The following is a 12,882-nucleotide window of genomic DNA, read 5'->3' as shown; positions in this document are numbered from 1 at the left end:
GCTGGTAGAAGGGCCGATCAACCCGGGACCCCCAACAGATAATCTTAAACATGATTACAAACTGTCAGAATTAACTTGATGCAGCATTATTTATTCAGAGTATAACTACGTAGATATCAGAAGTTCCCGATCGGGTTTATCCGTGGAACAAAGTTTCTCCGTGTCGACCTTAATTTGGTTGGATGGCCAATCTCAACAGCCAAAAAAATATATATATATATATAAAAAAGGACGAGGGGATAGACAGTGAAAGGGAAAGTATGATAACTACGAGTAACATAACCCTTTGATATGAATCTATGACACGCTTGTTTGCTTGCCATCTTGATCAATACATTTCGAGCAACAGGTCAAAATTGCGCTTTCTCGCTTCCTCAGGGCCCTGTCGGGGGCGAGGCGCGCCCTCCAAACATCCAGCATGGCCGCCCCTCCAGAGCCGACAAGGAAGAAGTTGTTCGGTAGGGAGTTTTACGAGAGCCTGGGAAGCCCGAAGATGATCCTGGCTCCCATGGTGGATAGGTCGGAGTTTGTAAGTTGATCTGCGCCCTTCTCTGTCAATATGCCAAACAGATAACTTTACATCTGTCTCTACATGGATCGCGAGGACTGTAAGCTCATTGGGTTTTATATGGGGACGATAGGCATGGCGCATGCTCACTCGATCCTTCATGGACTCTAATTCCCCTCATCCCCTTCTCGCCTACTCTCCCATGTTTCATGCGCGCCTCTTCAAGGAAAGCCCTGGTTATCGCTTGCAGCATTTCGAAGCGACTCGTCCAAAGCCACCAAGGTCACCTTGTACGGACGACGGGGAATCACCGTTGCCCGGCGACATCCGATATCTAGACGGCAACCCCGCCCTCGACCGACCCCTCATAGTCCAATTCTGCGCCAACGACCCAGACGACCTCCTCCAAGCCGCCCGCACCGTCGAACCCTTCTGCGACGCCGTCGACCTAAACCTAGGCTGCCCGCAGGGGATCGCCCGCAAGGGCCACTACGGCGCATTCCTCCAAGAGCATCCAGACTTGATCTACAAGCTCATAAACACGCTGCACAGGGAGCTCTCGATCCCCGTCACGGCGAAGTTCCGTATCCAGGAGACCAAGGAGAAGACGTTGGAGTATGCGCGGATGATACTTTCCGCCGGGGCGAGCATTATTGCCGTCCACGGCCGCCGGCGGGAGCAAAAGGGGCATAACACCGGCTTAGCGGATTGGTCTTATATTCGCTATTTGCGAGATAACCTACCGCCTGATACGGTTATTTTCGCAAATGGGAATATTTTGAACCATGGGGATATTGAAAGGTGTCTGGAGGCTACGGGGGCGGATGGGGTGATGAGTGCGGAGGGGAACTTGTGTGACCCGACGATATTCACCACGCCGCCGGCACGGAGCGCCAGCGGTGATTGTCCTGGGTATTGGGTAGGGAGGGATGGGAAGGGGGGTTATCGTGTTGATTTCGTCTTGCGTCGGTACATGGATATTATCTACACATATGTCCTTGATGTCCCGCCGCCCGTGAGGAAGCCGCTCTATGTGTTTTCTCCCCCTGCCACCTCCTCCAGTAACGGCAACGCCAGCAACAACACTGCACACTCAGACTCTACTCCCGCCCTCCTACCCGCCGAAGGAGCCGAAGAAAAGAACGAAAACGAAAAACACGCAGGCAACGACGCCGAACCCCCAAAAAAGAAACGCAAAAGAAATAAAGAGGCCGCCAAACCCACCTCACCCAACCTAGTCTCCATCCAGGGCCACCTCTTCCAACTCCTCCGCCCCCTCATCTCCAAACACACTCACATCCGCGACGCGCTCTCCAAATGCCGCGCTAGCCGGATGCCGGAGATCGAAAAAATCGTCTCACTCGTCGAAGGGGCCGTCCAGGCCGGATTGCAGGAGTACGAAATGTTCCCGGAGCGTTTTGAAACACAGGGAGGAGAAGGAAAAGAAGAAGACGAAACCTGTCCTAGCTCGAAAGCCACGGTGGCACAATACAAGCGGCCTTGGTGGGTATGTCAGCCGTACGTGCGGCCGCTGCCAGAGGAGGCGCTGCAGATCGGAGCGATACAGCCTAAGAAGAGAGATATTCTTGCCAAGAAGAACGAAGGGGTAGCCGGGAAGGTGGTGGAGGCGGCGAAGGGCAATATTGTTGATGGTGATAGCGGAGTTGCGAGGAAAACGCCCGATGGGGCGTTGAGCGGGTCTGATAAGGAGAATTGAACCCGCACGTCCGATGGGGCGGATAAGCTGGTCAGTGGCTGAGTTTTGTGGGCTACAAGTCTACAACAGAGCAGGAGGACTCGACCAAATGGGTGTCCATGTGCAGTTTACTGTTCCTGGCCCTTGTGGGCATTGTTATGTATAGCATCCCGTGGGGCTAGGTGGATGGTTAGGCCGCTGCCCCGCGTGGCTCGAACATTATGTACCCACATGCCGGTCCCTACTCGCCCATGTGTTTCACAGTTTCACACACCCATTGACGAGAACATGTCCAGCCTAGTGGTATCAGCTACTTTGCAACTATATGCCCTTTTGACCTTGAAGAGAAGGGAAGATGGAAAAATCAAACCCGAAATAATATCCTACGGATACGCGAAATTTGCAACCTACCCAGGCGCAGTCGATATGTGCATGGGCACCCAGCCTACCCTTGGAATATTTTACATGATCGACAAGCATGTCAACATACCTACACCATTCTAGACGGAGTTGGTTGTTTTTGACTTTCGAAACCATGAAGCGGGCGTTTGGATAAATTTAGAAAAAAATGAGCATAGAGGTTTTTATTTTTCTCATACCACACGGTCGATTGGGATAGGCGAATAACTATGCATTTTTGTTTTGTTTATAAGTTTGTATGTGGACGAGCGCTGTCTAATATATACCCAATTGAAGCGCCATATCCGCCTCCTGTTGATATACGGCTGGATTAGAAACCACTGCATAGGCTGTTTGATAATGACAGTTGATTTCCTTTAGCTCCAGAGCACTATACTGACAAAAATTACACATACAGTTCCTTGCATCCAAATATGGGGGGAGGTGTATCCCACCTTCTTATTCATCATATTCTCATTTCTCATATTACAAAATTGAGTCTATTGTTACTTTTCAACCTGAAATAAATCACTCTACTCCATGAATTCCAGGGGATCTGCGTCTGCATTTCACAATGCACATTCTCCATACATTGATGGGCTTTCCATTGAGTGTTCTTCCCAATACATCCAGGCTGATGGTTCCTTCTCTTTTTCCTATATATATATATTCGTTTCTTCTACTTGGGATATTTCTGTCCCCCAGCGCCTTCCCGCATTTTAGTTGGGAATTATTGCGGGAGTTCTGCAGTTTCATACCCCATGGAGAAACAATATTGCCATCATCGCCTTCATCATCCTCATTATCACTCTGGTATCACTCTAGATGTCGGCCTGTTCTTCAGTCTGGCTACAGACAAGCAAAGTGAATGACTGCAGGACTGCAGGTCTCTCAGACAACTGTGCAGACAAGTCAACAGGTTCAGGTATCATCATCATCACACACAAGAAGAACATTCATCTCAATTCCTTTTTCTCTTGTCTGCTGCAGTAAACAAAAATCTCTTCTCTGCATCAACTACTACCACCTCAAGAACTCCTGCTGTACACTAGTCTATAAAAAACGAAGAACCTTTGTTACTCATCCCAGCATGGCATCACCAGCCCGCTCCCACTCAGGCTGTCTCTCAGACCCAACTCCCATAGAAAAGCTTCCAACGCTGGCCTCCCTCAATTCCTCCGTCCAAAGCAACCCAGTTAACCCCAACAAGCGTCTCTCCACAAAGCCCAGTCGACGTCTACGCAAGGGCCCTGGCAAGCTCCACGATAACAAAATCAGCATCACCAAGGAGCTGACTCGCGGGACTCCTACTGATGGGAATCCAAACCGGCCCCTGAGCAAGTCCCTCAGCCAGCTAGACATCGCGAGGAAAAGAAGCCAATACTTCAACGAAGCGTTCACTTCTAGAGAGCCCTATCATAACCCTAGACATCGGATCAATCTGGACTCTGTCGTTGTTGTTGAGATTAAGACGAATGTCTTTGTAAGATATACAAAGTCCTCCTGTTTGCTTACCTGCAGTTTGAAACCTGACATGAAAATTTTTTGGAAAAAAATACAGTAAAACAAAGGAAATGGTCAAGCTAACCAACGACATCCAATCTAAATACAGCTGGAAAATGACTTCCAGAGCCTCTCAGAGCTCTCCTTCAACCTCGCCCGGATCTTCCAGCGCCCAGAGGCTTCAATCCTCCTTTGCGTCGAACACAACTGCTGCCTGATGCTTGCTAGTAGTTACGAGCCCGCCTACCTGGTCACCGTCTCCGCCTTGCCATGCTCAATCGCACCCATAACCAACCTGCGCCATACCGTCCTAATCCAAGCCGCCATCTTCGACATCTTCGACATCCCCAGCAACCGCGGCGTGATCAAATTCGAATCCATGGCGGAAGAAAACCTTGCCACAAACGGCTCTACCATCCGCGACGAGATTGACCAGCTCGAACGCACCTCGAATGACGAACATAGCATCTTCAAGACCCTCTCGCACACCGTCAGTCGCAGAATGAAATCGAGCACGTCGAACGGCAATAACAGCATTGTCAGGCCTAATACTCCTGTTCATGGGTTGCAGAGTTTGGATAATAGCAATTACAATAGTAATACCACCACCAATAATAATACTAACAATAATAATAATACTAACAATAATAATGGCGAAAGCGGTTTGCCAGTCGACGGGGAGGAAGAGCCTGCTTCCCCCAGGCGGGTGGGATTCAGGGGTAGGGACCGCGTCATTAAGAAGTGTCAGAGTATCAAGCAGCTGTTCTTCCGTTGAGAATGATTTTTTTTTCTCTGTAAATGCGTATTCTTCTCTCCTTTTCGTCCAAAGAAACACAGCTGGCCGGGTTGGCTGTGGGGCTTATCGATTCCTTATAGTCATTTACTTCTTCTTATTCTCCCTTGTCTTTTAGTATTTATGAAACCCATTCTAAAGACTGTTGAGTTAGGTAAATAGTATTCTTCGCAATGTATATAGTTTCGTGGAAAGGAGATGGAGCTGGCACGTCTGATGTGCCATCACATCGGCCTATTTATGGTTTTTAAGCCCCTTTCTGTGCGGAATGTGTTGACCGGTTCTGATTTTCGCATGGGATATGAAATATCTGCTCCAACATTTTCCTTGTTTGTAAACAAGGTGAATATGTTTATTATCATAGGCGCATGCATGTGCAATGAATAGACTACTCAAATGATGAGTTGAAGAAGAAGACGAAGAAAATGAAGAGCAGCGTCACCCCTCACAATGCCATGAAATTGTTTTGGTGATTCCTATCATTAATTTCTATTCAAATAAATAACCCGTATAAACAGCCTGTTATTTGCATTTCTGCTCACCTTTCCCCCCATCATAAATTCATCTCCATGCACAATATTTTCCTTCTTCCCTTGTGACATCAGAAGAAAACGCGGCAACTATTTAAACCAATTCAACCCGGGCCAGCTTTGTCCAGTTTTCATACATGATGAGCATCATCACTGAAATCGAGGGTGATCTCTTTGATGCGCCGGAGGGCACCGCTTTGATTCGTACGCCTTTTATTATTCAAGATACTTATTTGTCTCCTTATTCTCCTTTGGTTTGCGATTTGTTTATTCCCCCTTGCTGACTTGCTCTGCCCATGGATAGATGCATGTAACTGCCAGGGGTCGTGGGGAAAAGGCATCGCGAAGGTTTTTAGGGAGAAGGTATGTATATAAATATATATTTACATGAACGGATGAATTTTATAATTACACAATACACACATCTTTGTTGACAAACCCACCCCCCTCAACCCCCTTCTTTGTCCCGCAGTTTCCCGCCGCCTACCAAATCTTCCGCGCCCACTGTCAACAATATCTCTCCCACCCGCAAACACAAACACATACAGGCCCGCAGCTACGCGCTCTCAAGTTGCCAGAGGGCACGGCGCTGATAATCCCACCACAACCAGCGGACTATCAGCCACTACCGCAGTCGCAGCCGCAGCCCCAGACAGGACCAGCATCGCTATCAAACCGTGGCCGGGGACAGGGACGCGGGCGTGGACGAGGTCGTGGCGGCAGGGGAGCCGGTGCGACATTCTTATCAAGGGTGGCGGGGAGGAAGCATTGGATCATCTGCCTATTCACATCATGGCATTACGGCCCGCGGAACCGGAGCCCGCCTGATGTCATTCTTGAGAATACGAGGTTGGCTATGGCGGATCTGAAGAGGCAGGTTGCTGCTGCTGCTGCTCCTTCTACTACTATTACGACGACGTCGACTGCGGTTGCGGTTGGGGATGATGAAGTAGAGCAGCCGGGGGAGTTGTGGGGTTGTAGATTTAATGCGGGACTCTTTGGGGTGCCTTGGGAGCGGACGAGGGAGGTTTTGGAGGAGGCGGGATTGGCAATGACGATTGTTAGGCCGCTGGGGGAGTCAGAATGAGGGCGGGAAGGGATAGTTACATGTACTTTTACGTTAAAAAAGGGCGCTTTGCCTTTTTTATGTATCTAAGGGGGTTAACTTTTCAATTGATGAGATGAATGTTTCTAAGGTTCCATTTCCAATGTCCTAATCAACACATTGGTTAGACGCTTGAATTCCTGTTACATGGCTGATGTTGAGCGGCGGGTATGGGTCGGATATTTATGAAATTCGAGGTCCTCCTTCCACTGATCCCGTTCACGGAGCATGGCTACTGTTGCTCTATAGTATTTACTCATGAAAAATTCATGCTAGAAATGAAAAAAGTAGTTATTTATGAGATTCATGTCACGTGGTCTTGTTCACCCCCCGAGACGCGACAAGCGCGTGTTCGCTTCAATTAGCAGATAACTCAAACGATTCCAATGGCATCAGGATGCAGCCAACTGAGAAACATTGTATAGAGAGCCGCTCGTCTACAATACGCCAATGGACCGTCCCACAACCCTACCAAAACGGAAACGCCCTCCGTTCAATCCTCCCCGCCCGCGAACAGCGAGCGGCATATCGAAACCCTCATCAGCGTCAACAAAGTCAAAACCAAATCTTAAGTCCACAGCCCGAACCACAACGCAAAAATCCACCGCTTCCTCTTCCACCATATCCCGTCGAAAATCTTCAACAGTTGACAATAACGACAGTGACGATGACATCCGCGTCTCACGCACACCATCCCGAACCCCCTCAAACCATGGCTCCCCTACATCCCCACTCGTCAGCACATCATCAGATAACGAATCCCACTCCCGCTCCCCTTCCGGCGAACCAGACTACATCCTCGCTGAAATCACCGAGCCTGAGCCTGTAGACCCACGCGAAGTGCTCGAATCCTCCGACCCACAGATACCGCCCAAACTTCTCACGACGCTCCTGCACCGGCACTTCCAGGACGACAAGACGAAGATCGCCAAAGATGCCGGGCGGGTGGTGGCTAAGTATGTGGATATCTTTGTGCGGGAGGCGTTGGCGCGGGCGGCGTATGAGAGGACAGAAGGGCAGAGTAGTAAATCTGGTAGTCGGGATGCGAGCGGGAGGGCGCGGGCGAAGGTTGATAGTTATTTGGAGGTATGCTTTTTTCTCTTAAATTATTTTTCCCTTCATTTTGGCTTTCTCTTATTTACGGGGTTTAATCCTTTTTGGGATTTTAGGTTGAGGATTTGGAGAAATTGGCTCCGCAGATGGTGCTTGATTTTTGATGGGCGTGGAAGTCTACAGATGAGAGTTTTTATGCCAAATGTTGGGATTACGGAGTGTGCACGTTGGCTTTGATCCAAGCGGCTGTTTTCGGATGGGATTTTGATTACACGGCGTAGAGGGATGGAGTTTTGCGAAGTCAATTGCAATTATCAACTACAGATGTATATTCACCTGCAACTCGGGTAAGGGAGGATTTTGGAGTATGGCGTTCAGGGAGGATATACGGAGGGCCGGTCAGCTACAAACGAATTGAAAACTGATGCGAAATAATACAAATATGATGAAGATGGTGCAAAGTAGACACAATAATTCAATATTAGATTGATTCAATGGCCCGCAATTGTTGGCGGTAGATGTCTACCAGCTACTCCATACAAAGGAATGATATCAACCAACCCCAAAACGAAACTAACTCCTAGCCACAAAAATCCAACGGTTATAAATCAGTGCTGGAGAGCAACCAACAATACTCTGTACAACTTAACTATTTTCGACCACACTTACTAAAAACCAGATACGTCGAGGATGGTCAAGTCTACCAACAAGATGTCGTGGCGTGAGGCTTGAGAAACTTCCTTCCCAGACACGGGAGAGACAGGAGGTGGCTCGAACCTCAAACATGCGATGCGACGCTCTTCAAACTCCTCCACGCTTCACAATCACCATCTCATTCATGCATGGAACAGTGATTGTCACCGACCGCAATGACTTCTTGCTAGTCATTCGTTCCGAAAGATAGGATGGAGCCCTCAATTCAGGACTGCCCGCGCCGCTAGGGCGCTATCCCAGGACAGCGACCATTCATTCTCATTGATGCCAAAAGTCTACATCAGATATAGAGAATTCTATTTCTTGGAGATCTCCCATCCTTAGACGCTGTCAGAGGGTGATATTATCTGTTAATGTACTTCGTGCATAGCAGTTCATCATTCAGGTCTTTTTCTCTTGCGTATTTGATGATCCCAGGAACTACCAAGCCCTTACCTCTCTTCTAGAGTCATAATGGGCGCAATGGCTGCGACGACAATTGCGTCTGATATCCGTTCTCTAAACCCGAAAGGCAACATGATTCTGCCTCTCCATCTCTTTAGGGCATATCCATTCCTATTGGGGAAATTCCCAGGGCCACGATGCTGCTATTCCTGATACCATCGTGGGAACCTGCGACGCGGCAAGTCCCGTTCCATATTCAACCCCCTGGTTTCCACAGCGCAAGGCCTTAATTTAAGACTCGAATAGTCAGTATTCTCAATGCGTCTTAAGTCTATACTTTTCCCCTTGTTTCTGAGCTTCCCTCTTCCCTTCCCTTCTCTTTCATCAGGCTCTGTGAGAAAACTGCTTTCTTTCATGTTCCGCGTTCCCTCTGTTCTTCTTTTCATATAAATTTCCTAATCTTATATATTCCCTTATACGCATAGATTTCACTCGTTCACTTCGACAAAAATAAAGTGCTAGCCGCTTGTATTTATATTATCCCCTTTTTTTGTCTGTTTTTTAATTGCTTTCTCCTTTCCCTTCCTTCGTTTCTTCATATACAATATTGGCTAGCCACCGTCCACCCGTTCACGAACGTAAATCACAAACCACAAAACCTACATCTCCAAAAATGTTGTTCAGGGGAGTATTAGCATCGACTGCGCTTTTGGCCACAGGAATACACGCGCAAATCGAAGAGGATGTCATCGCTGGATGGGCCCCGATGAAACGAGAGTCCCCAGAAGGCATGGTTACGGTCCACGCTGTGCAAGTTGGCAATTCAGAAGGAAGCCAGAGGTTCTATCCAGACTCTCTTACAGTTGAACCTGGCTCAATGGTCCAGTTTCAGTTCCATCCAGCGGTGAGATAAAAAATCAAATCCGGAAAAATATCATTTCTGATTCTGGAGGGGAAGGCAGGCTTCTAATGGTAGTCGTATATAGAACCACTCCGTCGCGCAGTCCACATTTGAAGACCCCTGTTCGCCCATGAGTGATGGAACCGGGATTCGATCCGGATTCCTAGCCGTATCGCCTGATTCTTCAGACATGCCTGTGTTCACGGTTATGATCAACGACACCAATCCCGTGTGGTTGTTCTGCGGTCAGAATAATCACTGCCAGAATGGCATGGTCATGGTTATCAATCCGTAAGTCATGTCACCTTTTCTCTCGCTCTAGTGAACTCCTGCCTTCAATATTCTAATACATTTTTTCCCCTCCTTCCAGTCCCGATGCGCCAGATAGGGGCATCGAGGCATTCCGATCCCTCGCTACGAGTGGAGGAGGGGGATCCGGGGGTGATGGCGGCGGCATTGGCGGGATTGGTGGCATCGGCAGCATCGGCAACGGCCCAATAGCCCTCCCGACCGGCGGCGCATTCCCAACTCCTAACGGCGGCAGCGGTGGCGGAGTAGCACTCCCCTCTGGTGGAACTGTTCCATCTACCGTTGCTGCAGGCACCGCGACACCGACTCAAGGCCGTGATCCGTTTTCAGCTACACTCAACGCAGCATCCAGGCCAGTTTCTCATGTTGCTGGTCTCTCTGGACTGTTAATTGCTTCCTTTGCCATTTTTGGGTTGTAGATAGATAGATGAAGGATGTGTATGAAATTGATTGACGTTTGTCGTTGATGAAGAGGCGGTTTGAGGAGGTGTCGAGAGGGAAAGTTACTCTCTTTCCAATTTGTTTTTAGGTTCGTCTTAGTCTTTCTGTCCTAATCTTGCTTCCCTTATATTTTGATCCAAGATGTGTGTCTATTTCTTTCCCGGCTATGTCATGAATTTGGTTATTGTATATAATCCCTGCTGGCTGGCCTGCAAATGGCTCTGAGCCGAATGTTGTCCTTTCAGTCCCTTTCGGTGTCGGCTGTACGGAGTAGAACGAAACAAATGGCGCGATAAAAACGTCCACTTGTTATACCCTTAAGAAGTTGTGAATTAAGTCTCCCAGCTTAATTCTGAAATAGCTTGATATTTGGAACAAATAACTCTGAAAATGGTGCTGCCCTGCTTGTTTATTCCGTGGATATGCATGTCTCAGCAGTGTTTGATCTGGAAGGGGGTCAATTAGAGTTAAGCTTGGCAAAAACCCGCGATTCCTTGGCAAACGCGCCACGCGAAGTTGTCAAGTCCTTCAGGTCTCACGTGTTAACATTTCTGGTAGGTATGCGAATATCAACTGCAAGCGGGAGATTTTGCATGGAATGCGCATTGCCCAGGGAAGTTATATAGATCAATATAAAACATGCCCGTCTCACGATCTATTCCCTAGCAATGAATGACGCTACAACCGCCCTGCTCACAGAGCACTTCAGCTACACCCCGCTCGTAAGTGCCCGCGAATCCACTACGAGCTGCTTGTGGAGGAGGATACTTATCTGCATATTTATCTAGTCCCTGATAGACGACGTAATAAACTCCATAAACAACCTGGTCTACCAAGCTATCTCTAGTCTCGAAGATGGCCTTTTGACCGCGCCACCAGAGCGACTAGGCTTCTCTCACGCCCCCGACACCATTCCGGATACAGACGACGATGGGAACATCCAGTACCCGGAAGCGCGGCTGGAGATAGAGAATGGACTACATCAATTGGAGACACTGCTGGAGGCGACGGTTGATAAGGCCTTTGACAAGTTTGAGATCTACGTGTTAAGGAATATCCTGACTGTACCGGAAGATCTGCTTGGATGGGTGCGGTTGACACATTACGAGGTGAGGGCAACCTATCAAACAAAACAATTTCTTAGGATACCGTCTCTAAGTAACTCTTACCTCTTCGTTTGTATATCAGAAACTCTCCCTCGGCCCCAGTCCTCCAAATGCCCCAACATTAGAATCAATAACCCTCCAACGGCAAAAATTACGCGAAACCAGAAAACTACAGCGTGCCCTACGCCAAGAATCCGACCGCAACGACGCAATAATCGCCCAACTACGCTCGATTCTCTTCAAAGACACTCCCCATCCACCCTCCGTAGACGAGAAAGAGGCAACAACACTAGCCATCCACTCCCAAAGAACTGCAACCTCAACCTCAACAACAACCACAACCGCAGACGCCCCGGACCTTTCCTTCCTCCTCACTGACCCCGCTGCCCGCCGCCTTCGCATTGGTGATGCCGCAGACCCTTCCCGCAACCCCATAACAACAAACACAACATTCATACTCTCTCAACTCCACGCGCTCCGCGCAATGCTAGCCCAGCTACGACCGAAGCTGACTTCCCTGCCCCAGTCCGCAGATGACATGGAGCTAGATCCCAGACGTGAGGAGAGAAGGGCGTATATTGAGAGTCGGACGCGGATGCATCTGGTGAGGAACGGGGAGTTGGGCCGGGCGGGGGAGGGGCATGGAGTTGTTGTGGCGGGACGGAGGGTTGAGGGGGAGGAGGTGCGTGCGTTAGAAGGGGTGGTAGGGATGTTAGGGGATGGTTGAATTTTGCGATCGGTTCTCCTTGTTTTTCGGTTTTTTTTTTTTTTTTTTTTTTTTTTTTTTTTTTTTTTTGGCGTTTGGTGGGGAGGGTCGGGGACTTCCGAACGGCGCAATAATCTTTTCATCTCATTTTATTTTTTCCCCCATCCGTTGGACATATAGGTCTGCGTGGTTTTTCCTGAGTGAATGGTGAATGGGGACACCGGGGAACCGAAGGGTTAACGGGCAATTGACTATATGCATATTATGTTATCCACGAATCAAACACGAATTAAATACCTGGTTGTTTGGCTGGTGATCAACCCGACTATTGAAGACTAATGTCTGGAGCATCCAGCGCTTTTCGCAGCTGAGAATTTCAACTCAGGATCTATCTGAATTCGTCTAGTGAACTTTTCTTTTCTGTAATTTTCATTTCCAAGCTGGGCTGGTATTCTCGATTGTCAAGAGAGATAAGACCAAACTCTCGCTTCAACTGGGATCTTCGAAGAAATATAATAACCTGAGTAGACTGATCATGTAGACATTCCTCGACACTAAACCCTCCTTACTCCTGAGCCATCCTCACAAGAAAAGGAAGACGTTAGATTTAGTCGCCCGGCTGGCACAGACGGTTTGATATCCAGGTTTATTTTTAGAACTAGTTAGTTACCCTTCCCGGCGCTAACTCCAACAAGGCTAGGCCATCCCCACACCCACCCAAACTCTCCGTCCAA

The 12,882-nt window shown here is 48.5% G+C and overlaps 6 protein-coding genes across 6 annotated transcripts; all 6 read left to right on the top strand.

Moving 5' to 3' along the window:
* The first annotated feature begins 236 nt into the window (after positions 1-236).
* Positions 237-3,300, top strand: BDBG_07579 (tRNA-dihydrouridine synthase 1). The gene is made up of 2 exons (XM_002622131.2): positions 237-529; positions 642-3,300. Exons 1-2 carry the CDS (start codon positions 419-421, stop codon positions 2,223-2,225), a joined length of 1,695 nt encoding a protein of 564 aa, XP_002622177.1. The 5' UTR covers positions 237-418; the 3' UTR covers positions 2,226-3,300.
* Positions 3,301-3,693: 393 nt separating this feature from the next.
* BDBG_07578 (MIF domain-containing protein) lies at positions 3,694-4,997 on the top strand (the record flags this gene model as incomplete). The annotated part of the gene is made up of 2 exons (XM_002622130.2): positions 3,694-4,086; positions 4,216-4,997. 2 exons carry the CDS (start codon positions 3,694-3,696, stop codon positions 4,879-4,881), a joined length of 1,059 nt encoding a protein of 352 aa, XP_002622176.1. The 3' UTR covers positions 4,882-4,997.
* A 195-nt stretch (positions 4,998-5,192) lies between these two features.
* BDBG_07577 (ADP-ribose 1''-phosphate phosphatase) lies at positions 5,193-6,516 on the top strand (the record flags this gene model as incomplete). The annotated part of the gene is made up of 3 exons (XM_002622129.2): positions 5,193-5,633; positions 5,734-5,792; positions 5,902-6,516. Exons 1-3 carry the CDS (start codon positions 5,567-5,569, stop codon positions 6,514-6,516), a joined length of 741 nt encoding a protein of 246 aa, XP_002622175.2. The 5' UTR covers positions 5,193-5,566.
* A 365-nt stretch (positions 6,517-6,881) lies between these two features.
* BDBG_07576 (uncharacterized protein) lies at positions 6,882-8,390 on the top strand. Its single transcript, XM_002622128.2, has 2 exons — positions 6,882-7,620; positions 7,704-8,390. Exons 1-2 carry the CDS (start codon positions 6,985-6,987, stop codon positions 7,749-7,751), a joined length of 684 nt encoding a protein of 227 aa, XP_002622174.1. The 5' UTR covers positions 6,882-6,984; the 3' UTR covers positions 7,752-8,390.
* An 854-nt stretch (positions 8,391-9,244) lies between these two features.
* BDBG_07575 (extracellular serine-rich protein) lies at positions 9,245-10,569 on the top strand. Its single transcript, XM_002622127.2, has 3 exons — positions 9,245-9,589; positions 9,672-9,877; positions 9,957-10,569. Exons 1-3 carry the CDS (start codon positions 9,359-9,361, stop codon positions 10,312-10,314), a joined length of 795 nt encoding a protein of 264 aa, XP_002622173.1. The 5' UTR covers positions 9,245-9,358; the 3' UTR covers positions 10,315-10,569.
* Positions 10,570-10,722: 153 nt separating this feature from the next.
* BDBG_07574 (Mis12 domain-containing protein) lies at positions 10,723-12,681 on the top strand. Its single transcript, XM_002622126.2, has 3 exons — positions 10,723-11,058; positions 11,125-11,445; positions 11,525-12,681. The coding sequence occupies exons 1-3, from the start codon at positions 11,005-11,007 to the stop codon at positions 12,167-12,169; spliced, it is 1,020 nt and encodes a 339-aa protein (XP_002622172.1). The 5' UTR covers positions 10,723-11,004; the 3' UTR covers positions 12,170-12,681.
* The last annotated feature ends 201 nt before the right edge of the window (positions 12,682-12,882 follow it).

The sequence above is a fragment of the Blastomyces gilchristii genome (assembly GCF_000003855.2).
Source record: "Blastomyces gilchristii SLH14081 genomic scaffold supercont1.19, whole genome shotgun sequence".
Classification (NCBI taxonomy): Eukaryota; Fungi; Ascomycota; class Eurotiomycetes; order Onygenales; family Ajellomycetaceae; genus Blastomyces; species Blastomyces gilchristii.
This window is presented reverse-complemented; position numbering and strand designations above follow the sequence as displayed.